The sequence below is a fragment of the Schistocerca nitens genome, chromosome 8 (assembly GCF_023898315.1).
Source record: "Schistocerca nitens isolate TAMUIC-IGC-003100 chromosome 8, iqSchNite1.1, whole genome shotgun sequence".
NCBI classification, from domain to species: Eukaryota; Metazoa; Arthropoda; class Insecta; order Orthoptera; family Acrididae; genus Schistocerca; species Schistocerca nitens.
This window is the reverse complement of record NC_064621.1, coordinates 297,365,194-297,392,653: the sequence shown is the minus strand read 5'-3', so window position 1 is coordinate 297,392,653 and position 27,460 is coordinate 297,365,194. Positions and strand designations below refer to the sequence as shown.

Below are 27,460 nucleotides of genomic sequence, written 5' to 3'. Positions count from 1 at the left end.
TGCTTTAAATACGGCCTGTAATGGTCGTGGGCGTTAGTGACCTTTGAGAATGTCTATGGTGAGCTGATGTTAGTCAAGAATACCTTTAAGGCGACAAAGAGGCTATCATCAACACCTCACTAAGTTTGAACGAGTTCGTGCAATAGGACTGCGAGAAGTTGGATGTTCCTTCTTAGGAGGAAGGTAGCCACTGTATATGACTGCAGGTTCGCTGGTCACGAGAATGTACTGTTGCTAGAAGACTGGGCTCCGGACGATCATGCGGCACTACTCACAAGGGGAGACCACGACGTTTGGAACGCGGATTTACTGCAGACTTCGTACACTCGTAGTACTCCATGAGGACAACAAAATGTGTAAGCAGTAGCGCGTACTTCTCAAGCGTTATTGAGAAAATCGCAAGATAATTTTGGTCGTCAAATATATACATGCACGTAACCAGTTTTACCATGAAGCGGCGGCAGCCGAGTGGCCGCCGGCACAGTAGCTCAGTGTGTTCGGTCAGAGAGCCGGTTGGCCTCTGTAATAAAAAACTGAGTTGAAGCATCAACCACCGAACTTGAACAGGATGTCTTACGACGTCCGCAACGACCAATCACAACGATCAATAACGAACAAAATGAAAAAAAAGAGGGTCAGCTACCCTCTGTAATAAAAAAAACTGAGTTAATGGATCAACAACGAAGTGAAACGGGTGTCTTTCGACGTCCGCGCCGAAAAGAAAACGAACAAAATGAGATTAAAAAAAAATTGGTTAGCGTTCAACCTCCGTAATCGCTGGATCGATGGATCAAGTCCTGTTCGTCACTTTCTTTTTTTATTTTCAACATAGTCATTCCCTTTACTATTTATATTACAATTGATATAATGGGAAAACTACGTGTAATCGGATGAACTTTTATTAAATTTATAATGTTATTTGGCTGTCTACAAATTTTTATTATCACAAATAATATATTATTCATAACTATCGACTAGTAAACGACCAAACGCATAAAGTGATACTGAAAATGTATGCTGGTCCGTGATTTGAGAAATCCCTTATACCTGGAAGGAGCCCGAAACTACATGTTACCTACAAGTTTTGACCGGCACACATGGCTTTCGAAAGATGTACATTTAATCGTCGCTTTCGACATTACAAGTACAAGTTGCAGGATGGTATTTGTCGTCAAAACATCGAAAACATAAAGTTATGAATATTATATTATTTGTGATAGTAAAAATTTGTAGACTGCCAAATAACATTGTAAATTTAATAAAAGTTCATCCGATTACACGTATTTTTCCCATTATATCAACTGTAATATAAATAGTAAAGAAAATGACTGTTTTGAAGAAAAAAAACTGACAGTCGGGACTCGATCCAGCGATTACGGGATTTGAACGCTAACCACTCGGCTGCCGCAGCTTCATGGTAAAAGTGCCCACGCGCAGGTATATATTTGACGACCAAAATTATCTTGCGATTTTCTCAATAACGCTTGAGAAGTACCCGCTACTGCTTACACATTTTGTTGTCCTCATGGCGTTCTACGAGTCTACGAAGTTTGCAGTAAATCCGCGTTCCAAACGACGTGGCCTCCCCTTGTCAGAGGGAAAACCGTCGTGTTCGGCGTATGGCTGTGGCGCATCGTACTGCTTCTGCAGCAGCAGTTTAGGTAGCAGTTGGCACCACAGTGACGCAGCGCTCTGTTACAAATCGGTCACTTCAAGTACAGCTCTGGGCCAGACGCTCTGTAGGGTGCATTCTACTGACCCCAAACCACCAGAGATGTAAAACGAGAGCTCAAGGACCATGGAGGTATAAGGAGGGGAGATGCCATGACGTCACAAACTTGAAGCCAACAGAAACCGAGCTCCGCCATTGCAGTTTGGTCAGAAGACTCGTTTCCGATTGTGCTACTGTCTAGAGCTGCTGAAGATTTTTTCATTTTAAAATGCCGGTTTGCGTTGTTTACGGGTGTACTAACCGTTGGAATAGTGCTACCAAGTTAAAAGGAATCACGTTCCATGCGTAAGTGGCCCCGTTCGTAAAATATTGTCGTTTATATTCGTGAGGTGTGCGGCCTTGTTTACGTTTTGTGAAACTGTTTTCTTCTTATTTTATTTCAGATTTCCGATCAATGAAGCTCGTAGGGCTCTGTGGGTTCATATGCTTATTTTTCTTGCCAAAGCACAAACGATGTTTGTATTTACAAATGAAATTTTGTATAAGTGTGTAAACGAGTAAGAAATATCATCCGGTATGTAAACTAGCATAGCTTTCGGGTTCTGCTTTCAGTTTACATCGACACAAATACAGTGAAAGGTGATTTGAGTTTGAAAAGAGCTTTGTACACTGTTATTTTTCATCATTCGAAGTTCGTATCCAAAAGAAACACTTAAGTTAACGAGACCAAATCAGTTGTATTGCTGGGGCAAAAACGCATTAAAAACAAAACGAAAACACCTGAAAAAGCTATTCTGACGTTGTGTTATGCATGTAAACATTGTAACACTCATCATCTGAAATTATTTCGCAGACATAACGTTAAATATGAAGAACACGCAATTCTAACAAGAGCTCTGTCACTGTTTTGACCAATCAAACATGGCGGCCCACCGGCTTCAAACAGACGTACAGCAGACGGCCATAGTGCCATCTCCCCTCCTTATACCTCCATGTCAAGGACAGAGTGGAGGTCTCTTGTATTTTCTAGTTAAAGCTGGTTCTGCCTCGCTGCCAGTGATGACCTTTTGTTGGTCAGGAAGACGCCAATTGAGGGCTTGCATCCAGCATGTCTGCGTGTAGACGACTGGACCTATGCTTGGAGTTGTGGCCTGGGATACGATTTCATATGGTAGCAGGAGCACTCACTTGGTTGTCCCACGCGCCACGACTGTAGATCTGTACATCAATCTGGTGATACGAGCTGTTGTGCTGTCGTTCATGAACAACATTCTGGGAGGTGTTTTCTGCCGCGCGGGATTAGCCGAGCGGTCTAGGGCGCTCTAATCATGGACTGTGCGGCTGGTCTCGGCGGAGGTTCGAGTCCTCCCTTGGGCACAGGTGTGTGTATTTGTCCTTAGGATAACTTAGGTTAAGTAGTGTGTAAGCTTAGGGACTGATGACCTTAGCAGTTAAGTCCCATAAGATTTCACACATATTTAAACATTTTTTGGTGTTTTCCAACGGATAATGGTCGCCCACATGCCAGGGTTGTAACCCAACATGCGCTACAGAGTATCGACATATTGCCTTGGTCTTCTCCATCATCAGATCTGTCTCCAATCGAGCACAAACGGGACATCATCGGAGGCCAATTCCAGTGTCATTTACAACCAGAATTAACCGTCCCTGTATTGACCGACCAAGTGCAACAGGTATGGAACTGCATCCCTCAAACTGACATCCGGCACCAGTACAACACAACGCATGCACGTATGCATGCTTCATACAGCATTCTAGCTGTTTCGCCACTTGTTAATGTACCAGCATTTTACATTTGGAATAGCTTACCTCGCGCTTACATTAACCTTTGATCCTGCAATGTTAAATACTTAAATACGATACCTAGAGGAATGTATTCCCGATAAAAATTCCTTACTTTACATTAATTATTTTTTGATGTTGCGACTATTTTCCGTCAGTGTATTATGTAGCGCATAAATGTGTAGATCCTGAAATATTTACGAATCTAGAATTTTATCAATCTTCTGCTGCTGTATTGCTGTTTATTGAAATAACCTGCAACCAGCTGCACAACAGAAATTTTAACTCCTTTACCCATTTCAGCATCGAATGCCCTGTAACCTTTTGAAGAAGTACGCTAGGTGCTTGAGTCCGGTAAGAAAATAACACTTCTTCTGTGTAGCTGGTTGCTGATTATTTCAATAAAAATTTAAAAACGCTGCGTAGAACGCACCTCATGTTCAACAACAACTGTTGAAAATGGCAGTCTCTAGTATTCACTTATGTGATACTAACATCGATCAGTAGACCGACCAAATAACCTCATGTGTTTCTTGATGCCCTATCCTGTAGGTAGAACATCCTCCGCAACAGCCGGCCGAAGTGGCCGTGCGGTTAAAGGCGCTGCAGTCTGGAACCGCAAGACCGCTACGGTCGCAGGTTCGAATCCTGCCTCGGGCATGGATGTTTGTGATGTCCTTAGGTTTAACTAGTTCTAAGTTCTAGGGGACTAATAACCTCAGCAGTTGAGTCCCATAGTGCTCAGAGCCATTTGAACCAACCTCCGCAACCACATTTGGCGATGGATGCGCACCGCTATACCATCTCTGCCATATATTAGTAAAGCCTCAACTGTAAAGACCCTGTGACAAAGTGCGTTACACAAAGCCGTTCGGTGTAGCATTGGAGCTGAAATAGCTGCCCCTACCTGCATTCGCTGGCAGCTGTAGCCACGACCGCCAGCAAGTTTGGATCTTAGGCCGGTATTACACTATCAAATTTCTTTGTCAAAGATTTGATCAAAGATGTGATCAGATATTCCGTCAAATGTATTTGACAAAGATCTTTGACGTAGCGCTAGAAGGGGTATTACACTGTCATCATATTTTTCGCCAAAGTTAAAGATGGCTGACAACAACTTGTTATTAACCGCAGCAGTTACATGTACCACAATTGCACTGTGTGCACGTGAGGAAGAGAAGCGGGGGAAAAAAGGAAACAAACCTGGGCGAAGCTGTGGGTTTGACGACGTGTATAAAAGCATTCAACAAAACTTGTTACGTGAGCTTTTAGTGGAGGACGTCAAGTCGTACATCAATTACTTAAGAATGGATGAGCACACATTTCTGTATGTGCTCAATGAAGTGTATCCTCATATCACAAAGCACAATATTCACTTAAGAACTGCTACATCTGCAGAAGACAGGCTTACTGTAACACTCCGATTCCTTGCTACAGGGGAGGGTTGGGTTAGGTTAGGTTAGGTTAGGTTAGGTTAGGTTAGGTCAGGTCAGGTCAGGTCAGGTCTCCAACCTTCTTAATCATTTTTGTATTCAGCGTGCCTCACGTTGTAAAGCGCCTCATCAGCTTCATACATCTCTATTAATTTTGTAGTTGTTGGCATACACCAATTGTATTTACTGCCAATGTTTATAAAAACATTACAGACGACAGAATGCTGCAGCGATGTTAGCGCTCCATGCGGTAACATGTCACACTGCAGTGAACAGAAGACAAGCGACTTCTTTGATCAAATCTACAGCGAGGCCCTAGATTTGATCAAATATTGGACGACATTTGACAAAGTTCCCTATTACACCATCAAATACCTTTGACAAAGATATTGGACAAAGATATTTGACAAAGGAATTTGATAGTGTAATACCGGCCTTACCGTGGTTGCAGTGCCTGACGCACACACACCAGCTGGGCATCGACATGCAGCTGTTCGTGGCGGGCCTGCCGCTCCTTTACTTGTTGTGGCGCTGGCCTCGCATCGGCCTATACTCGCTGGCGGCCGTCGCAGGTGCCTCCACCGTGCTCAGGGCGTACGTCACCTACACACAGCGGCTGTCCACAGTCATCTACTTTGGTGCCAAGTAAGTACATGACATATCAGGTCTGTTTTATAGACACATTTATTTTTAAACAGCCAGCCTGATGACTTTTTAGTCACGATAGTGACGAAATTTAATTGTTGTGGTTTCGACACTACTCTAACCTGTGCATCCTCTTTATCTCTACACGCCTACCGCAACCTACATCCGTTTCAACCTGCTTACTGTATTCGCAGTTTTGACTCCCTCCACAATTTTTACGCTTATCACTCCCCACCATTACCTAATCGCCTATTCCTTGAAAGGTCAAGATGTGTCCCATCATCTGATCCCAAATTGTTCCATAAATATCTTTTCTCCCAATTCGATTCAGTACCTTCTCATTAGTTACTCGATTTACTCATTTAATCTTCAGCATTCTTCGGTGACACTACATTTCAAAAGCTTCTATTTTCTTTCTCTCTAAAGTACTTATTGTTCATGCTCCACTTCTGTACAAGGCTACTCTCTGGAAAAGACTTCCTAACACTTAAACTTACATTCGATGTGAACAAATTCCTTTTCTCCAGAAGTGCTTTCCTCGAGGTAGTCTGAATTTTATATCCTCTCTAGTTTGGTCATCATCAGTTATTCTGCCACCAACAGAGCAAAACCCATCTACTACTTTTAAACTCATTTCCTAATCTTTTCCTCATTATTTCCTGATTTAACTCAAATACATTTCATTACACTTGTTCTGGTTTTCTTGATACTCATCTTTTCAAGACACCATCCATTTTATTCAACTGTTCTTCCAAATCATCTGCTGTGTATGACAGAATTACAATGTCAAAGACAAACGACACAATTTTTACTTCTTGCTGAACTTTCATTCCATTCCGAAATTTCACCTTAGTTTCCTTTATTGCGTGTTCATCGTACGGACTGAATAACAGTGCTACATCCTGTCTCACTCACTTCTCAACTACTACTTCCTTTTAATGTCCTTCGACTATTGTAATTGTAGTCTGTTTTCTATACAAGTTGTACTTTCGCTCCCTATGTTTTAGACCTGCTGCCTCCAGTATTTCGAAGAGTGTGTTCGAATCAACATTGTCAATAGGTTTCTCTAAATCTATAAAATCTACAAATGTAAGTTGTCTTCGTTTAAACTATTTACTAAGGCAGCTTGTAGCGCCACGTTTCCCTCTGGACCCTATACTGTTCTTCATGGGATCGGTTTCTACCAGTCTCTCCATTGTTCTGTAAATAATTCGTGTCAGTACTGTGGAAGCATGATTTATTAAACTGAAGGTTCGATAATATTCACACCTGTCAGCACTTGCTATCTGCCGGAATGGGACTGTCATATTCACCTTGAAATTTGAGGGTGTATCACTTGTCTCATATACCTTACACACTAGTTGGAATAGTTTGTCACGGCTGGTCCTCCCAATGAGCTCAATAATTCTGAGGGAATATCTTCTGCTTTAGGGGCCTTCTTTCAGCTTACATCTTTCAGTGATCTGTAAAATTTTTCTGACAGTATCATATCTCCCATCTCATCTTCAACTGCTTTCTCATACCTTTCTACAATATTACCTTCAAGTTTATTTCCATTGTGCTGCTCTTCTATATAATCCTTCCACCTTTCAATTCTTCCTTATTTGCTTAGTACTGTATTGACATTCGATTTGTTGATTTTCGTACAGATCCTTCTGTTTGTTTTTCCAAAGGTCTCTTTAATTTTGATATAGTTGGCACCCATGTCTCCTCTAGTTGCGCATGCTTCGAAATTTAGTTACGTTTATTATTTCATTCTGAGTGTGACATTTGGAAGTAAATAACGCGATTGGGAGTACCAGCTGCAAGAATGTAATTAATGTATCACAAACATTTATCCTCACCAGCAAACGTGTTTTGGAACAGAGCTGTTAAATAGTTAACCGAAATCTATTGCAAAATACTTGAGCGCTTCTCATTATTACTAACGAAGCCTGTTATCACTAGGGTCTTTACGAGGATGTTAACCGTGCTTGATAAGAGACGAACGGAATTTATGCAGGCGGACTTCCACGCGAGTGCTATAATGAAACCAACTTACTGAACAGCGACTGGGCTGTTGGCGTCGCAGCTACAGCGTTCGGGACGGGGCTCCTGCGTAATAGGGCCCCGCAACTAACTTGTGAAGTCACACCAGTTGACTTGCCTGAATACATCGCGAACGCTCGGCTGCATCCGGGCTAGACGGGAAATGAGTACCTCGATGGAAAAATACCTACTAAGTCCTTAACGTTGCCATGTGGTTTCGAGAGCTTGAGCGTATTTAAATTCGCAGTTACAAAGTGTTTTAAAGGTCTAAAACAGTAACTAGCTCCCAATCAGAGATGGACTCTGCAACTCGTAAGACCTGCAGTGTCGCGTGCGGTCTCGTTGGCACAAGCCAGGGAGTCGACTGTGGCGTCTGTGGGCGGTGGCGAGGCACAAAACTTGTCTACCAGTTGCGGCCTGAGCTAGGACGACCAGCGTTAGTGATGGGGACTCTAAAAACCTAGGTCTCGGGAAAGTTGTCACTGAAGTGTCTCTACTGTGGTACCTCCAAGTGAAGTGTGCGCTCTAGAGTCTCTTAGTCTAATGTCTCCTTTACTGTCTGGAAGTAACCAGAAATCTGCATGGGCATGTTAATGCATCTGACACAAGCTCACCTTATTCTTCTCGCTAATGACATAATTTGTCAACAAAGTTACCGAACATTGACTAACACCTTCAATTGAAGATGCAGAAAGACTACACACTACAGCAAAGGAGGTTAATAATAAAAGGCATTCCTTTGCTTGACTGTCTTCCCCGTTAGCGGTTAATGTACCATGTTACCATGTTTTGTAGACGTGTCGTTTTGTCACCTCTGCAATCGAAAAGCGTCTTTACGTCTTCTTTCACTCCAGTCGGACATTATGAGTCCACAACGGACAGGTGCCGATTCAGACATACGACAATGGCTGGGGGGTCGGCGGGGGAGAGAGGGTGTTGTGACGTCCAAAACTGCACAGGTACCTGCGACTTCGGCATTAGGTAACTACTGTATTTGTGCAGCAAGCTGGTCGCTTTGTCTGGTCGATAGACGAGGGCTATTCTGAAAGCAAGGTCCGATCAGTTACGACATGGAAACTATTCTGAAAATGCGACGGAGCTTTGCATAGATGTGTTGGACAGTGTCTCTAGTATGCCCGTCGATCGCGTCACGTCGCTCATTCCAAATCTGAGAGCACACTGAGCACTTAAAGACGGCTGGAAAATATTGTCTCCACCCAGTATGAGTGCCAGTGAGAGATTTCGCCTGATTTCATGGAGTCCACAGAACACAACTGTCAAGCATTTCGTTATTCATGACAATTATCGGCCGCATGCTGCAGAGCCATGAGGACGCTCCTGCAGCGTTTTCGATGGAAGTGTTTGGTCACCCACAATGCTGCTCAGACTTGCCTCCTTCTGATTTTCATCCAAGCTTACATGAACCGCTAGCTTTGAAGGCTACATTTTGGCACAGGCAATAAGCTGCCGATCAGTGTAGAGTATTGGCAGAAAGCACAGGTGGCTGCCTTCAATGACGAGGGCATTGGAACGTTGGTACGACACTAATACAAAGGCCTCTGACGGAGCGACAGCTATGTAGAGAAGTAGCTGGAAGGTGTAGTTAACTGTTGCAAATGAAACGTTTTTGATTTTCACTTTGATTGCCATTTTGCGACCGATCGGACCCTACTTTCCGAATAGCCGTCGCATTACGTTTCCCTCCTTGCGTTAGTCTTTTTGTCTTAGTTCCTGAGATACTCAACATCTTCAAAGATTTATTTTGGATGTTTCAAACCACAGTCTGCTCTTAGAATTTTTCCCGTACTTCTCCTTCCCAGTGAGGGGTCTGGCGCAGTGCTGAGACACTGGACTCGTATTCGGGGAGGACAGGTTTTCAGATCAACGTATGGGAATCCTCCTTAAGTTTTCTCTGGTTAGTGAGTTGGCTTACTTTCAGAATCAATAACGACATTTCTTCGTACATCGCTAAGCTAACTGCGCCTTCATCATTGTATTTTTAAACTGCTGTTACCAAATTGCAAGATTAATCTGCCAACTGTTGCAGTGACTTTATCTTCTGAGTTGTGTTCGTCTGTCAGGTGAAGCGCGGCTTGAAGTCCATCTTTGCTAGCTTAACTAGTACCCCTTTTCTTACTAGATGGTACAACTGTTCGTAACTTGTATTCTTGTTCTGTAAGTAGTATTCTACAGTTGCTGCTCGTTCTCGTTGTCATGCTCTGATGAGATCTTAACGGTGCAGCGTATCACAGCTGTTCCGGACAGCCGACCTGTCGTACACGCTGCCTACGCATCGCGCCACCGTCTACGTCATGGGTCTGCTCCTGGGATACGCACTACGCAGGTCTCCCACTGTCGCCTTCTCAAAGGTTGGTAACTTTCATTCATGTTCTCACTTACGTCACCTCATTAGGATGTATAAAAAATGAGTAGAAACACGTAAAAATTCTTCCAATGATGCATCAGTTTTATGACGCATTCAGCTGCAACTATCTTTTCGCATATTGGATAAATCCTTGCGCCGGCCGCGGTGGTCTCGTGGTTCTAGGCGCGCAGTCCGGAACCGTGCGACTGCTACGGTCGCAGGTTCGAATCCTGCCTCGGGCATGGATGTGTGTGATGTCCTTAGGTTAGTTACGTTTAAGTAGTTCTAAGTTCTAGGGGACTGATAACCACAGCAGTTGAGTCCCATAGTGCTCAGAGCCATTTGAACCATTTTTGAAATCCTTGCGAGAGGCAGTTACAGACAAGTATTTAACATTATATTTGAATCCTTTAAGAAAGTTAGGTTCATCATCGTTCGCACAGAATAAAAGAAGTTCAGATTTAATACTGACATTACCAAGGTAATTTGATACATGTAATACCGAAGGGGGAGGATCAGAAACAAAGTGGCAATTTAATTTGTCATAATGCAAGTTCATTTACTTCTAACACTACTGAGAACACATAAAACTACTTAGACATTATTTTTATATACTCAATAATAAAAAATTAAATTATAATAGGGACAAAATTACGATGGTGAGTCAAATGAAAACCTTAAATTTGTAACAACAAATCAAAATTTCACGCCGTTATCCTGTAAGTTGGTAAGCGTGCTACAAGCAGCTTGCAGAGTGGCCTGTAGGTGGCAGCATAGTGCAGATGCACACATACCGTCGCAGTATCAGTAGAAAGATGACCGCCCCACTTGCGACTTGCACCAGGGAAGAACAGCGTTCTGTTATTCGGTTTTTGCCTAGTGAAGGTGTGAAACTTATTGAAATTCATCGGCGAATGAAGGTTCAGTACGGCGATGCATGTTTGTCACAGCAGCAAGTATACGAATGGAGTAGGAAGTTCGCAAATGGTGTGACTTCAGTGGATGATGCTCCTCGTCCAGGTCAGGCACAACGAGTTGTGACTCCACAGAACATTGCAGCAGTTGAAGCCATAGTGAAGGAAAACCGCCGAGTGACACTGAATGACATTGCAGCATGTTTACAGATTAGTCACGGGTCAGGACACCACATTGTGCATGATGTGCTCCAGTTTTACAAAGTGTCTGCAAGATGGGTGCCACGGCAGCTGACTCCTGAAATGAGAGAACGACGCGATGATGCTTGTGAAGAACTTCTTTGGCGCTTTGAACGAGAAGGTGATGGCTTCCTTGCAAGAATTGTTACTGGGGACGAAACCTGGGTTCACTTCCACCAACCGGAAACGAAGAGAGCGAGCAAGGAATGGCTCACCAGACCTTGCCCCAAGTGATTTCCATATGTTTGGACCACTCAAAGACGCAATGGGAGGAAAGAAGTTCCGTTCTGATGAATGAGGTGCATGATTGGTTGCGCGGACTAGCAAAAGAATTTTTTTCTAAAGGAATTTATGCACTCCGTAAACGCTGGAGGACTTGCATCAAGTGTGGGGGAGATTATGTTGAAAAGTGATACAGCTTTGTACCACTTATGCACAATAAATAAATTTTAAAAAAATATTTAAGGTTTTCATTTGACTCACCCTCGTAACAAATCGTATGATTCACTTTGTATATTTTTTTCAGTAACGATCATGAATGCATTCTCTTATAAAAGACAACTATTTAATTTCAGTCCACCACATGAAGTAAACAGAATTTACTGTCTCATTCTGAAACACATTTTCCACACAAAACTGTCTTCTTGCGTTCTTTTCCATAGACGCGTTTGCGGCACGGAGAGCAGGCAACAGTTGATATTCTCAAGTTGTTGTACTTGATCCTTTTAGATGCAGATTATTGGCAGCATTAGGTGGACCGTGCACGTATTTCTGGCTCTGCTGTCGATGGTGAAGGTTCCATAATACGCTAAGGTTCCGTTGTGTCATGCTTTCCATTACCATAATTACTGGCTTCTGAAGCGCGTACAAATTTCGGGCCCGTTTACCTACATGAGGCCTTATTAATTCAAGACCTAAATTAGTGAGAAAAACTCTTCTGCGATTTAGTAAATTCTTTTTCCAATTTAAAAAGTTGAAAAAGAACATTGAATATGCATTTGTTGCTGCTGTAGAAGAGGGACATAGGCCATCTTCTTGTTCCTCTCTTCGTGCTGTAATGTCTTACCATCTTGTCTGCGGTGTCCTCGCCTCTCTTTGTATAATTATAAAAAAGATTTACGTTAGTCTTTTTTGAATCTCCACTAATTACCCTTTCTGAGTGATAAGTCAAAAGCATCAACAGCTTTGTCTTCTCTTGGACTACAGTTGACGCGAGACTAACTGGTAGCCTCTGTGTCTGAAGGTCAGTATATGCAAAGATGGGCGAGCGTTCACTGCGGCCAGTTGTAGTTTTTAGCTTTTCAGGCATGTGTCGTCTGTTCAACCGCAGGGTGCCAACAAGAGTGAGGTGAAAATCATTCCATGGAGTCTCAGCAAGCTCCACTGAAGTGTAGTACCGATCCGTGGTAACGTTGCTGCTTAATTTCTCAGTGGATTTTATTAGTCTATTTACTATATCCATTGGTCCGTTTAGATAATGTGCATTTCCAGACTTTCCTGTACAGACGTCAATGCTGCTCACACATCTAGCCTTATAATCACACAGCATTCTGATTAGAATTCCGTATTTTCCGGGCCTTTCTTTTAGAAAACCACGGAACAAAGACAACATCTCATCCTCTGGGATGTGTGAACCAGGAATGAAATACAATGAAAATGAAGAAATCAGACTTTCAGAAACTTCTCCCATTGGGGAAAGCTTGTCAGTCTGGCGACGAATTTCTCTTGTACTCTTATCATCAAACCCCAATATTTTAGTCAGTTCGAAAAATAGGATCCGACTCCTTGATCCACGGTAAACTTGTAGACTCTGAAGTATAGACCTTAAATCTTAGACAGGTATCTTATTGTCGCGATTGAAACCCATGTTTAGTAAGAGCCCCATTAACAAAATCGGTGTGTTGAATATCTAGTCAAGTAGCCTCTTCATTTGAGTGTACTTTTATGAAATTCATAAGGTAAAGTGTAAAAAGAGCTCCATAGCCTTTTTCAGAGACTCAGTATCTCCTTTTTGTCTTAGCTCGGTTCTTTTCCGCACCGTATTTTGTACAGAACGCTGATATTTTCAGGATGGCTCCGTAACATACTCGCGTCCACTTTCGGTGATGAATTTATCACAGTTGGTATCACTAACATCTAGTGGGTTGGGCTGAACCTCATCTTCATTCTCAGACGGTGAATCAGTTCCAATTTTTTCCACATCATCATCCACTTCACTTTCATTTAAATCTGATTCGTTCAACACTTTTTGAAGCACTCTTGCACCGGAACTATCATGTAGACGTTGTCCATTCATGTTACTTGTTCAACAGCAGGAAAAACAGTGAAAATAGAAACGGTCGACTTCATAAAAATAGGTTCGAAGGCGACAATGCAAAAAGCTATTTTCGTTTTAAATAACTAAAACCAAAGTCTCAGCCACCTGAAATCTTTCTCTGGAGTTACCGACGGGGTCAGTGATCGTTCCCGGTAAAATAGGATGGTCAGATGTCACTATGTAGCGCAGGGCAAGTGTTGTTTAGGGGAATGACTGTTACGCTCGCCGTAGCTTTAGACGCAAGCGTGCATGCTTTATGACACAGCGTTTAAAGTGTGGAGTATGCGAGGGCGTTCAGTAAGTAATGTAAAACATTTTTTTCTGAAAGCAGGTTGGTTTTAATCAGGATTCCAAACACCATACTATTTCCCACTCTTCTGGGTACAAAAGCCCATTTTTCAACGTACTGGGATTGCCTGATTGCCAGCATGGTACCACACAACTGGTCGATGTTGGAGGCAACATCTTGCTGCATCAATAATCTCCTCAACATGCACGTACTGCATCCCGTGGAGTGCATTCTACACTGGCGCAGACAGATGGAAGTCTGAAGGTGCGAGTTCCAGGCTGTCGGGTGGATGAGGAACAATAGTCCAATGAAGTTTTTTGAAGTCTTCTCGGGTGTGCAGACTTGATGATAATGCTTGTTTTGTGGGGCGCTCAACTGCGCGGTCATTAGCGCCCGTACGAAGTTCCAGTTTTTACGCAGTCCAATTTTTACTCAGTCCAATCTAGCCACTGTCACCAGTGACGATGATGATGATGATGATGATGATGATGAGGAGGAGGAGGAGGAGGAGGAGGAGGAGGAGGACATCACAATCACCCAGTCCACGGGCAGAGAAAATCCCCAACCTGGATGTGCGCAGACTTGTGTGAGGCTTTGCATTGTCATGGAGAAGGAGATGTTCGTTACCATTTTTGTGGCGGCAAGTTTAAGCCATTTCGTCAACTTTCTGAGGGTAGCACAAACTTCAGAGTTGATCGTTGCACTATGAGGGAGGCCATTCTGCTACAGCCTAGCAAAAATTCAGGAGAAGCTACTGTGTAAGCGCCTGCGAACACATAGAGCTCTCAGTGGTATGAGCCAACACCAATTCGGCTTCAGAACTGGCAGATCAATAGATGATGCCATCAACCAGGCCCTGCACATAGTTAACACCACAAAACAGAAATACGCCATGGCAATAATGATTGACATTGCCGGAGCATTTGATAACCTCTGGTGGCCCCTCGCTTTTTCAGAGGCTAAGACATCTGGAGGTACCGCAGTCACTGTACAAAAGATTTTTAGACTACTGTAAAGACCGAGTAGTCGAATGGCAGACGGACAGCCGGAGAGTAATTAAAAGAATTACCAAAGGCTGTCCTCAAGGATCGATCTGCGGCCATCTTCTGGGACATAACAATCGAACCCTTCCTACAACTTCTGGTTGGGGATGACATGTCAGACGGAATTGTCGCCTACGTAGATGACCTATTAGTTGTAGTCACTGCAAACAACAGAGCCCAGTTTGAAGAGAAAGCCAGTGGAATACTATAAAAAATTACTCAGTGGTGTCACAACAACAAACTCAGGATAGCCGAAAACAAAACAACATACACTTCACTGAAAGGATCACTCCAAAGGAATCCCTCGGTAAAATTGGGGACACAAACATCAAACGAGCACACGTTACTCGCTACCTTGGGGTACACATTGATGAAAAATTGGATTTCCACAAACAGGCTAAATTCAAAACAGTACAGATTACCTCTACCAGTCATACGGACATGCCACTGAGCGCTCTTCGAATCAATACTCTGCTTCGCAGCTAGCACGTGGGCGCATAGACTGAACGTGGTCACCAGCAAATCATCGGTCAGACGAGGGCAGAGAAATGTCCTACTTAGGCTATCTGGAGCCTCCGGCACAATCTCAGCGGATGCACTGTGTGTGGTGCTCGGAATATGCCTCATAGATATCACGATCAAATACAGAGCTGCAAGGTACTGGTTAAAGCAGGGGAGACTAGATAAGGTACACACAATAACTGGTGTGCCGATAGAGTCGGTACGTCGCCTTAAAAGTTGGCGTTTGGATACATGGCATGGTGAGTGGGGTGTAAGTGATAAGGGACGTAGACTGCACGACTTCCTCCCTGACATAAGGGAGCGGTTGAGACATATCGATCCCAACCGCGGTATGGTACATTTCTTAACCTGACACGGACCTTAACCCCCGCACTTAAACCGTGTGAGTCTGAGGCAGACACCTACATGCACATGCGGGGAAGAAGGCTCCCCAGAACACACTATCTTTTTCTGCGGGCAATACGCGAACAATAGACATACAATACACGTAGACTACGCAGATACAGACATAGATATATAAGAGATGAAGAAAAATGGCCACAATTAAACGTACTGACAAACAGTATTTGAAAAACAACACATGAAGAGTATATGCGGACACGACATAACAGACACGCCTATCTGCAACGTAACAACAATCTACAGAGGGTGGACAGCGATACCTCCAGTGATAGCGAAAATAGCGACAATGACGAAGATCAGGAGGAGGAAGCAGAGATGCGAGAGTAAATAAGCACAAGGTGCTGGCGATTTAGCCAAGAAATCACCAAATGCTGCACACGGATGGGCACCTAAAGTTAATACATAGGATTAGTAATAAATAGGATAAGCAGTATTGTTTCTCTATTAACAACCATTTGTGTGTGTTTGTGTGTGCGTGCACATGCGTGCGTGCGCGTGTGTTTCTGTGTGTGTGCAACTGGTGGTCAACGGCTCGAAGAAACCATTCCGAGGTATTCACCGTCAGTCACATTCGGTGATGGTACTAACAAATATCTCTCCTCTATCCTATCATCTTTTTATATTCTTCTTAAAAAACAACAAAATTTTATTAATATATTAACCTTAAATCATTGTTATTTTGAAAGGTATCATTCTTTGCAAATGTTGTGGATAAAACAAAAGAACAGAAACTGTAAAAAAAAAAAAAAAATAAAATAAACGAAAATTGTAAGATGTGCGACCTGTTTTGAAACATCAGGTAACAGGTCTATAATTTGGCAATAAATAAATAATAATATAGCCTACGAATATCTGCGATGATCTGGTTTTGCGCCAAAAGAAACTCAATCACAGCTCTTTTTTTGTAATGCACCACCGTTATAGATGCTATTTTGAAGCTACGTATAGCACCGCCACCTATCGGAACTTTATGAAACTATTGGACTGAAGGGCGAGCATTCCACGGTGTCCCATAAAAAATTTCGCATTTTTCAAGCGAAATTTGCCAAGAAAAAAAACTTGTTGCGTTACTTATCGAATGCCGCTCGTTTCTTTTCATATAGGTGGTAAACAGGGTTATGGCCGAGCTAGGAAGTTCAAACTGAAGGTCAGGCACACCAACATCAATTTACATGATGTTACTGCAAGATGCCTAGTTACAGTTAGAGCCTACAGCTCTAGAATGTGACAGACTACTGTGTGATAAATGGCGCAATAAAATAAGTCTTGTATGTTCGTATAAAAATTTTGCTCAGTATGAACGTCCACGACTTTACAAGTTTCCAGTTATGATTATGTCGATGTTTGGACTTACGTATTTATACGAGTAACTTTTTTTTGGCAGTGAAGAGAACGAAATCTACCCACAGAAGTTTACTCACAGATAGCGACTTAAAAGCTATCTTCGAATTAGCAGTGTACAGATAGTAAGTTACATTTCACTGTCATTTCACATCAGTGGAACAGTCTTAGTGAATAAATTTAAACGAAGATCACGTTGAGTCTAGCTTTTGGAAATCGTTTGTTTATTACCTACTAGGAGGGGATCACTAATTAATGTGGAGACCGAGGTAACGGGGCAGGGGTCACAACTTTAGTTATAAACAAGTTAAAGTTTATCAATTGGATATATTCTGAGAAGACGGTAAGAAATATGTGGCGAGAGCAGCCTCCACTGACATTACATCAATACCAGCAGCGCAAGATATACCAACTTTATAAAAAACATACTGTAGCACAAGCTGAAATTTTTATCAAAAAGAGCTATTTGCATTTCTGGTGTTTAAATAGCATACTGGAAATGTAAAGTAATTTAACATGAACACCTTGTAGATGGAGAAACTGGACCATAGGTACGTCCCAAGTTAAAATTTTTTGTAAAATATCGCAAAACGCAAATTTATTAAAAAAATATCTCATGGACCATTGCTAAATAATAAAAAACGAGACAAGTACACAGCATTATTTAAATTTCCTTACCTGTTTATGGTCGTAAAATAAAGCTGGCAACAGACTGAAACTCACGTTCACTTTTCAAGAAAGTCCAACAGCAACTGACGCTTTCGAAGTACGGCGATGTAGTAACTTGACGGTTTCTGAGAATAGGGCACAGAAGAAATGCAGACAACAGTTGTACAGGTGTTGTGGTGTGCGTACTGTAAGACCTTCAGTACCCACACCATCAGATTATTTGACTTGTCGCTCTAACGACGTAGGCGAGTGTCAGCAATATGTCTCGTGGTCTTATCGTGGCGTGTTCTTCTGCCGTTAGGTCAGACGATAGAAATGCCACTTGCACGCTTAGAGTAGCAGATTGACGGTGACCAACGTTAAACAGAACTTGATTAATTTTCACACACATTTATTAAAATAATAACAAGCACAGAAATTACTTAACTTGGTTCTGGATGCTATTTACAATTGACAATCTGAAGTTCTTTTGGTATAGGTACGTTAATCTTATTCTCACATATATCTCTGATACTTAACAAAAGTGTCTATACATTTATCCTCATGGCTATGTACAGGAATATGGTAATCTTATAAGGCGCAGACTGAAACTTGACTATAGACTGGTACAGACAAATGTAGAACTCGTACAGACTGGTACAGACTAATGCAGGCTGGTACAGACGGGTGCAAACAAATGCAGACTGACTAATCGGAGGTCTGTACACTCGTTATAATACCTCGCGCGTTCGTGTATCACTGCACGAGTGTGATCCGCGAGGAGAAAAGGTTCTACGTTAGCAGCAATCTCATTGGATGCGTTACATATTAATATGCGGATCGGCGGAAGCAGAATTTGGTCCGTCTCTATGGCAGCGCCATCTCATAGTGCGGAGACGGACGAGCGCTGCGCCTGCGCTGTTGTGCTTAGCGGGGCGCGCTCTAGTGGGAAAGTTGTGTACGCGCTGACTACGCGGAACTATGTACACAACAGGTGTACACAACAATACAACTCGTGCCTGGCATCTTGGACCATAGTTACGTGCTGGGCGATGGTTATCAGGCATTGCGGTGTGTTTAACAACTGTTGCTGCACTAAAGTGCACATTTTAATTAATGAAGTAGCTTTTAAGAAATTTCGAGTTGTCCATGACGTTGACCTCAGATTTTAAGCAGCGGTGTTACGAAGAGTGCTGCGTGCTGTGCAGACGCGAGTGTCGGCGGCGTGGGTGACGGCGGCGACGGTGGCGCTCCTAGCGGCGTGCGGCCCGGTGCACATGGGCCGGCGCGGCTACCGGTACAGCGCCGCCGCGGCCGCCGCCTACAACGCGCTGTCGCCGCTGCTGTGGGGCGCCTTCGTGTGCTGGGTGCTGCTCGCCGCCAGCCTCGGCTGCGCCGGTACGTGTTCCCAAGGCCTTACTCGAAAACATGATGAGCGCTTAATTCTAGCTGCCCGGTGTCACTTCTTGGGATACACCGAGGGCTAAAGAATATTCGTAGCTTCAACCCTCAGACTTCAAGAGGACTGTTACAGTTCCAGTTACCAAGAAATTTGCGATTCGAACACATCGCACTTTTTTAACACACAGTTCACCTCAGACACCCTCATAAAGTCCTGTACCTGTAACTTGTTCACACCGCTAGTTCATCGCTGTAAGTTTCTCACACACATCCACTCCCACTTGCCCATTCTCTCTCACTCATTCAGCCCAACACATACTCGTTACCTCTTTGTGGCTCTCTGTCACTGTGTCCAGACCAACAGCCACAGTCCGCTCCGTTCCGTCCTACTTCTACTGTCTCATATCACTGTCACCCTCATGCTCTTTCTTACTCCTAATATCTCATTCCTTCCTTCCTAGTACAGCTGTCTCTTCTCACTGTCACTGTCTCTCTCTTCTCTATTGTCATTGTGGTAGACTCTGCCTCTCATTATCGCTGGATCTCACCCACATCCACTTTCTCTTTATTCCCCCTCCCCCGGCACTGTTTCCTTCACTCTTTTCCTATCACTGTACTCTTGCTGTCTTCAATGTTCCACTGCCGCTGCCACTGTCCCCATCTCCTTATCTCACACTGCTATTGTCTTCTTCGCTTTTCTATAACGCTACCACTGTCTGCTATCTTCCGATATTTATTACTTTTCCGTCTCTTTGGCACTGTCACTGTCTTCCTCTCTCTCAGAATATAAAAGTGTGAATTTTTTCGTATGCGAAAGTTTTTGAGGAAATTCTTAATGGTGCTGAGGAAGGTACAATAAGGCAGCTGATACGTCATTTTTCAGTCAAGAACATATTCGCGTATTTTGTGCTCCGATAAGCGCATTTTTCACTGGTTCCCTTCTTTTCGCTGCTGCAGCTGGACATGTAACTCATATAAAAGAAATGTATTGGCCAGTAAAATTTAGATAATTTCCTTATGTGAAACTGAAATAACAGAAAACTACTTTTACACTTCAATCGGGATTTTACATGAAAAAAAATGCATGTTGAAACTTCCTGGCAGATTAAAACTCTGTGCCGGACAGCGACTCAAACTCGGGCCCTTTGCCTTTTGCGGGCAAGTGCTCTACCAATTGAGCTACCCAAGCATAACTCACGACCCGTCTTCACCGCTTCAGTTCTGCCAGTACCTTGTCTCCTATCTTCCAAACCTCACAGAAGCTTGTTGTGTCGAGACAAGACAGCCTAGACACAATGAGAGGAAGCCGAAAGGCACGCGCTTAAACTCACGCAGGCTGGCGTGAGGTCTGAAACAGGATACGTAATGAATGCTATAAAGAAAAGTACGTAGCTTCTGGATACTTAACTTTAATCCACAATTGTAGAACATCGCTCTTGATGATACATTAATAGAATCTCAATATCAATTGAATACGGCGCCTTGCTAGGTCGTAGCAAATGTAGCTGAAGGCTATGCTAACTATCGACTCGGCAAATGAGAGCGTAGTTGTCAGTGAACCATTGCTATGAACGTCGGCTGTACAACTGGGGCGAGTGCCAGAACGTCTCTCTAGACCTGCCGCGTGGTGGCGCTCGATCTGCTATCACTGACAGTGGCGACACGCGGGTCCGACGTATACTACCGGACCGCGGCCGATTTAAAAGCTACCACCTAGCAAGTGTGGTGTCTGGCGGTGACACCACAAAGCTCTTCTACGAACCTTGCAGAATAGAAGCCGTGAAGATGGGTTGTGAGTCGTGCTTGGGTAGCTCAGATGGTAGAGCACTTGCCCGCGAAAGCCAAACGTCCAGAGTTGGAGTCTCGGTCTGACACACAGTTTTAATCTGCCAGGAAGTTTCATATCAGCACACACTCCGCTGCAGAGTAAAAATTTCATTCTGGTTCAAATGGCTCTGAGCACCATGGGACTTAACTTCTGTGGTCATCAGTCCCCTAGAACTTAGAACTACTTAAACCTAACTAACCTAAGGACATCACACACATCCATGCCCGAGGCAGGATTCGAACCTGCGACCGTAGCAGTCCCGCGGTTCCGGACTGCGCGCCTAGAACCACTAGACCACCGCGGCCGGCAATTTCATTCTGGAAATTGCGTGTTGTTCAGTACTACAACATGGGGTTCCCAGATAATAAAGGACATTTTATTGAATATTTCTTCGTGCTACGTCACTTTATAAACTACGTTTTCGCCTCACAGAGGACTCTGCGTGCGCATTTGACGTGTACAGGATGGGTAAGTTTGAACCTCTCTGTATAAGCAAAGGATAAAGATATCAAGAAAATTTTCAAGACTGGTCGAGATCGGGATCTGAGGAATAAATCGTAAAAATTACAGCCATTTTCTGTGTTTAACCGTTTCGGAATGCACGGCTGCGTTTTGGTTTCCGAAAAACAAGTTTTTGCTGTGTTCCTCCACAAACAGATAAAGATTTCTGAAAACAGGGAGATGGCTCTTTTAGATAAATGCTTAGAATCACCATTAAAATTCGAGAAATTTGCTGCGGTTATGTATAATTTAGATTTCTCCTCATACTGGATTATACGTGTATATGTAGCGTAACTTGAAATCTTGTAAATAAAGAAAATTGTCAAGGTTTCCGAGATTAGGATCTTAGGAATATATCGTAAAAATTCCGGCTCTTTGATGTACAGTCGTACTCAAAAGTATATGAATGACCTGAATTGCATGTCGCCTGATTCGCACGCGACCCACATAACGCAGCTGTCTAGCAGGTCCTCAAACCGCTCCTTGGTACAGTCGTTTGACTATTGAAAATGGTTCCAACAAGTCACCACTAGAAAACATTGCTCTGTATCGCAATAACTCAAGATGTAATGTAATACCACGATACTAAATATATCAGGGAACACCTTATCACAGATAAGACTGTCCTTAAGGCTTGTAAGCTCACATTTATTGCAATAAATGACATACCTGAAATGATACCACTCTCATTATTGCGTCAGATAGGTAATGCACGTAGTAAGTTCGTCGTATTCATGATTTCCTCTTCAAAGTAACATACCGTACTTGTTATTTAACACAAAATGACATTAAAAATTTAAGTTATTCACGCACATCTAGTTGAGAATATGTATGAACTTCAAATGACACGACGAACCGTCTCGTTCCGCATATGGATTCAAACCCAGGTCATCCAGGCGAAGATTTCGTGACTGACGGAAACTAACAGTCACTCCTGACTAGTCATACAGAGAGTGATATACCTCGATTTTAGACAGTATCAGTTAGCAAATATCAACTTTAAATTACATAACGTAAACATTTTTAACGGACGCGAATTCATACCCAGCATCTATTGTCCCTGTTAACGAACTACGAGAGATGTTAAATATTGCTTCTTCATAAGTAACTTACTTGAAATGCCGTGAGGTAAAGCTATGTGTTGGACAGGGATTCGAACCCAGAACCTAATCGGATTGTTATCGAAGGACAATCAACTGTGTCATATCAAATTTTCTCGGCAGTAGCTAGATGTTTTAACTGAAATGACGAGACGAAAAATTAATTTTTTCCTTCCCAGGACTCCAACCCAGCATCTATCGCTGTTATATTATAGAGAAAACGAACGTTAAATATGGGTTTGTTACACCAGCAGCGACATGTGAGCATGTTTGAACTAGAAATAATATGATGAAGAGTTCAGTGCTGACTGGGAATCGAACCCCACACATATCGTTGTTGACTACACACAAATAGACGTCAGCTACCGAATTTTTCTCCACCAGCAGCTCGGAATTACATCGTTGAACTTACAGTGATCTTGCAAATAGTTATATGTCTCACTGGGAGTCAAAAACGTCAGATATCGTTAGTGTTGACAACGAATGAAAATGCATAAATAATCAAAATTATTATCAACCAGCAGATAGGTGTTCTCATGCTAGAGCTTGATAATTCACAATGAAAACCTTAGTGCCGGGCCAGGATTCAAACCCATTCACGCGCAATATGTGGAGATGTTGAGGAATCTGCAGTTTTGAACAAACAACAAATTGTAGTCGAGCTGTATTGTCACGAAGGGACCATATTCCGCGTTAAGAGCGGTCTGAGTTGCATTCCCAGTTCAGGACCAATTTCATCAGCATAGAGAAGCTCAAATAAAAGATGGAATAAGTGTCTGTGGCCCTACATAGCGTTTATTCCGTCACAAGAAATAAATAACTAGCATAAGAAAGGATACTGGTGATATAGTTCCTACATGTCGCCATTCCTAACTTTATTGTGGTTTAACCTAACATCAACTTGGTAGAGAAGGTATATCATGTTTAATGTGAATTTCAGACCACAATGCCATTATACCTTCTTCACCTGGCGTAGCTAGAAGCAAATAGAATCGGTCTCTCCCTATAAAAAAGCATTGGCGGAAGCTGGAATCGAACCTACACCGTCAGTATAGGAACTTATCAGCAATCCAACAGATCACCAAATCCTCTTCTCTGTCGTTCATTTTTCTATCATAACACCGATGCGGCATACTCTATGTGCATTCTGACACACAGGCTCCCTGTAGTGGTTCGTAGCATGTTCAGTACATTCATTTACTTGGTTGACCTAATCGCCGTGAACTATCTGCCTCGGCTATCCAGTGCATACAATCGACTCTATTTTGTAATCACCGAAATCACGATGCGCACAGAACTGCCAACAGTGTAGGATGTAGAAATTTAAATAGAAAGTGTTCCTTTCCATTTGAGCTACTCTATTGCGCTATCTGTTTGTTGAAACCGTCGTGCAGCGCAAAAGAAAAGCTGTAACCGTCTATCTCTCTGAAGTCTATATCCGGCCATATGCATTATCTCACAGCACTGTGGAATGCTGGACGAACTGTTGACTTCTGGAGCAGATGTATCTACGCGACAGGTAGTAGCGTAACGGTAGGCATTGCACACTAGATAAGACGTCGCGAGTTCAATTACATTTGCTGCTTCATTTTTTAAAACCCAATTCTGCTGTCTGCTGAACATAATTCCCTTCACTTCTCAACCCACAATAGTCGCATGTGGAAAAAGGCCTAACTTCTGCGACATTTTGTTCCTTTCAGGTTTCATAAACGGCCAGGCAGCAGATGCACCTCGAAGCTTTTGTATTATGTATGGGGAGAGCGCATCATCCAGAATAGTCAGAAAAGTATTTTCTACATTAGCTGTCGTCTGGTAGTGGCATTTTATTCTTCTTCAAACCTTGTTTGACAACTTTAACTCAGGACAAGTTTCCTACATGCATGTAAACAATAAACTGCATGTGCATTCTCAGACTGTTACAGATAACATCAGAGAATTCGCATATATCGTTGGTGATTAATTTCTCTCTCATGTTTACTGTTGTTTTAACAACACTAAAAGAAACCTTACGAAAATTGTGCACTGTATTATAAGAAATGAAATAAAACTACCCACGATAACCTTACGACGAAAGTCTGTTTTAATAAAACTGAAACACAAGCGTGCCTGTAGCGGCACGAATTAGTAAAATACTACTCACTTATATTTGACTGGGTCTGTGTTTAATTGGTATGCTGTGTTATACTCAACAGGTATGCAAGTTTGGCGTTTCATAAATAAAGTTATGTGTTCCTAGATACTCAAAATTTTCTTGTCAGCAGCTGGAAGAAGCGTTACCTGTTGTGCAGCTTTGTATGTTTTTCACCTTTGCACTATGAGCTGAAAGTATTTTCTTGCGATTTGCTTAACGATGTTTGATCTGACTGCTTGTAGCTCTTTCACAGAAGGGATAAAAACGTTATAGTCAGCGAGACTGGAACAGCGAAACGTAACAGTCGGTTTTCACAGGTCAGAACGTCACCACAGAGCTTGCGAAGAGGTATGTCTTCCGTCTTGCTCTTACAAGGCCAATAGTGGCTAGAACTCTTAAAGCGCTATTTAAAGGACGAGATTAGTTGCGAGTTCCACGTGCAACGTCTTTCCGGGGCTGAAAACCGTAAGTTTACAACCTTCTGTTACACCTCAAGCGATAATAACTCAGATTATTCAATGGAAATGACAGGAAAACTCAAATGAACTTTGAGGCTAATTCCGTGCACACCAGGAAGTAACTCGTCGATCACAGAGTTGCCAAACATACCTTGCCTTGTTGCCATATCTCACTTACAGTACCAGCAGGAAGAAGACGAACCGATGTGATCCTACAGCCGTCTCAAAGACGCGGCTGCTACGGCCTGGAATACGTAATGCGTCTGATTCGCATTTCTGTAACTAGGTTTAGGGACTGGAGCGTAGTTACTAATAATACTCAGAACTGACTGCTAACTAAGCATCATAAATCAGTAACACTCATACACTCCTGGAAATGGAAAAAAGAACACATTGACACCGGTGTGTCAGACCCACCATACTTGCTCCGGACACTGCGAGAGGGCTGTACAAGCAATGATCACACGCACGGCACAGCGGACACACCAGGAACCGCGGTGTTGGCCATCGAATGGCGCTAGCTGCGCAGCATTTGTGCACCGCCGCCGTCAGTGTCAGCCAGTTTGCCGTGGCATACGGAGCTCCATCGCAGTCTTTAACACTGGTAGCATGCCGCGACAGCGTGGACGTGAACCGTATGTGCAGTTGACGGACTTTGAGCGAGGGCGTATAGTGGGCATGCGGGAGGCCGGGTGGACGTACCGCCGAATTGCTCAACACGTGGGGCGTGAGGTCTCCACAGTACATTGATGTTGTCGCCAGCGGTCGGCGGAAGGTGCACGTGCCCGTCGACCTGGGACCGGACCGCAGCGACGCACGGATGCACGCCAAGACCGTAGGATCCTACGCAGTGCCGTAGGGGACCGCACCGCCACTTCCCAGCAAATTAGGGACACTGTTGCTCCTGGGGTATCGGCGAGGACCATTCGCAACCGTCTCCATGAAGCTGGGCTACGGTCCCGCACACCGTTAGGCCGTCTTCCGCTCACGCCCCAACATCGTGCAGCCCGCCTCCAGTGGTGTCGCGACAGGCGTGAATGGAGGGACGAATGGAGACGTGTCGTCTTCAGCGATGAGAGTCGCTTCTGCCTTGGTGCCATACGACCGAGGCACACAGGGCCAACACCCGGCATCATGGTGTGGGGAGCGATCTCCTACACTGGCCATACACCACTTGTGATCGTCGAGGGGACACTGAATAGTGCACGGTACATCCAAACCGTCATCGAACCCATCGTTCTACCATTCCTAGACCGGCAAGGGAACTTGCTGTTCCAACAGGACAATGCACGTCCGCATGTATCCCGTGCCACCCAACGTGCTCTAGAAGGTGTAAGTCAACTACCCTGGCCAGCAAGATCTCCGGATCTGTCCCCCATTGAGCATGTTTGGGACTGGATGAAGCGTCGTCTCACGCGGTCTGCACGTCCAGCACGAACGCTGGTCCAACTGAGGCGCCAGGTGGAAATGGCATGGCAAGCCGTTCCACAGGACTACATCCAGCATCTCTACGATCGTCTCCATGGGAGAATAGCAGCCTGCATTGCTGCGAAAGGTGGATATACACTGTACTAGTGCCGACATTGTGCATGCTCTGTTGCCTGTGTTTATGTGCCTGTGGTTCTGTCAGTGTGATCATGTGATGTATCTGACCCCAGGAATGTGTCAATAAAGTTTCCCCTTCCTGGGACAATGAATTCACGGTGTTCTTATTTCAATTTCCAGGAGTGTAGTTGTTTTTATATTTGGAAGAGAGCGAGAGAGAGAAAGAGAGATAAATATAAAAAAGAACGAGAGAGGGGGTAAAGAATTGTTGTAAAGAAATTGAATACTGATATGTAAAGAAATTTTTCATTAAAATGACACATTCTACATCATTATGAAATGTCGTATTCATGTTCTATGGAACAAGTATTAGTGTAATCTAACCTAATCGTATCATATTGCGGACTTGCCATGAAGAGTCATGAATTACGGAAATTTTCGCCAATATCATTATCCAAATCTAAACCTGAAAATAAAAGACGACAGTTTTTGTAATAACACAGGACTCCTATCAAGACCCTTTCATCCCTGTTAACTAACCACTAAAGATGTTTGTTATACCTCAATTCAGAAGTAACAAAGTGTGTATGCATTTAAAGATGAAGCGCATGATGCGAAGTTCTGTGACGGAGATACGAGCCCAACACGTAATCGTATTGTTAACTAAGTAAAATAAAATGTTATGTATCGGTTTTTCTTATCAGCTGCTAGGTGTTTGAATCTAAAAGAAGGATACAAATTTTTGTGCCTGAGCGACAATCGAACCGCCCTCTTATCGTTCTTCTTTATCGTCCACGAATATAGCTTAAGTGTGAATTGCTTGCCCATCAACAG

At 43.3% G+C, this 27,460-nt stretch overlaps 1 protein-coding gene across 1 annotated transcript in view; it reads left to right on the top strand.

The window, feature by feature from the left end:
* The window catches only part of LOC126199531 (uncharacterized), a 240,416-nt gene that overhangs the window by 124,138 nt on the left and 88,818 nt on the right, over positions 1-27,460 (top strand). The window contains exons 9-11 of the mRNA XM_049936451.1: positions 5,360-5,553; positions 9,824-9,950; positions 18,871-19,060. Coding sequence (XP_049792408.1) covers positions 5,360-5,553; positions 9,824-9,950; positions 18,871-19,060 — 511 coding nt within the window. The remainder of the gene's footprint in view (positions 1-5,359; positions 5,554-9,823; positions 9,951-18,870; positions 19,061-27,460) is intronic.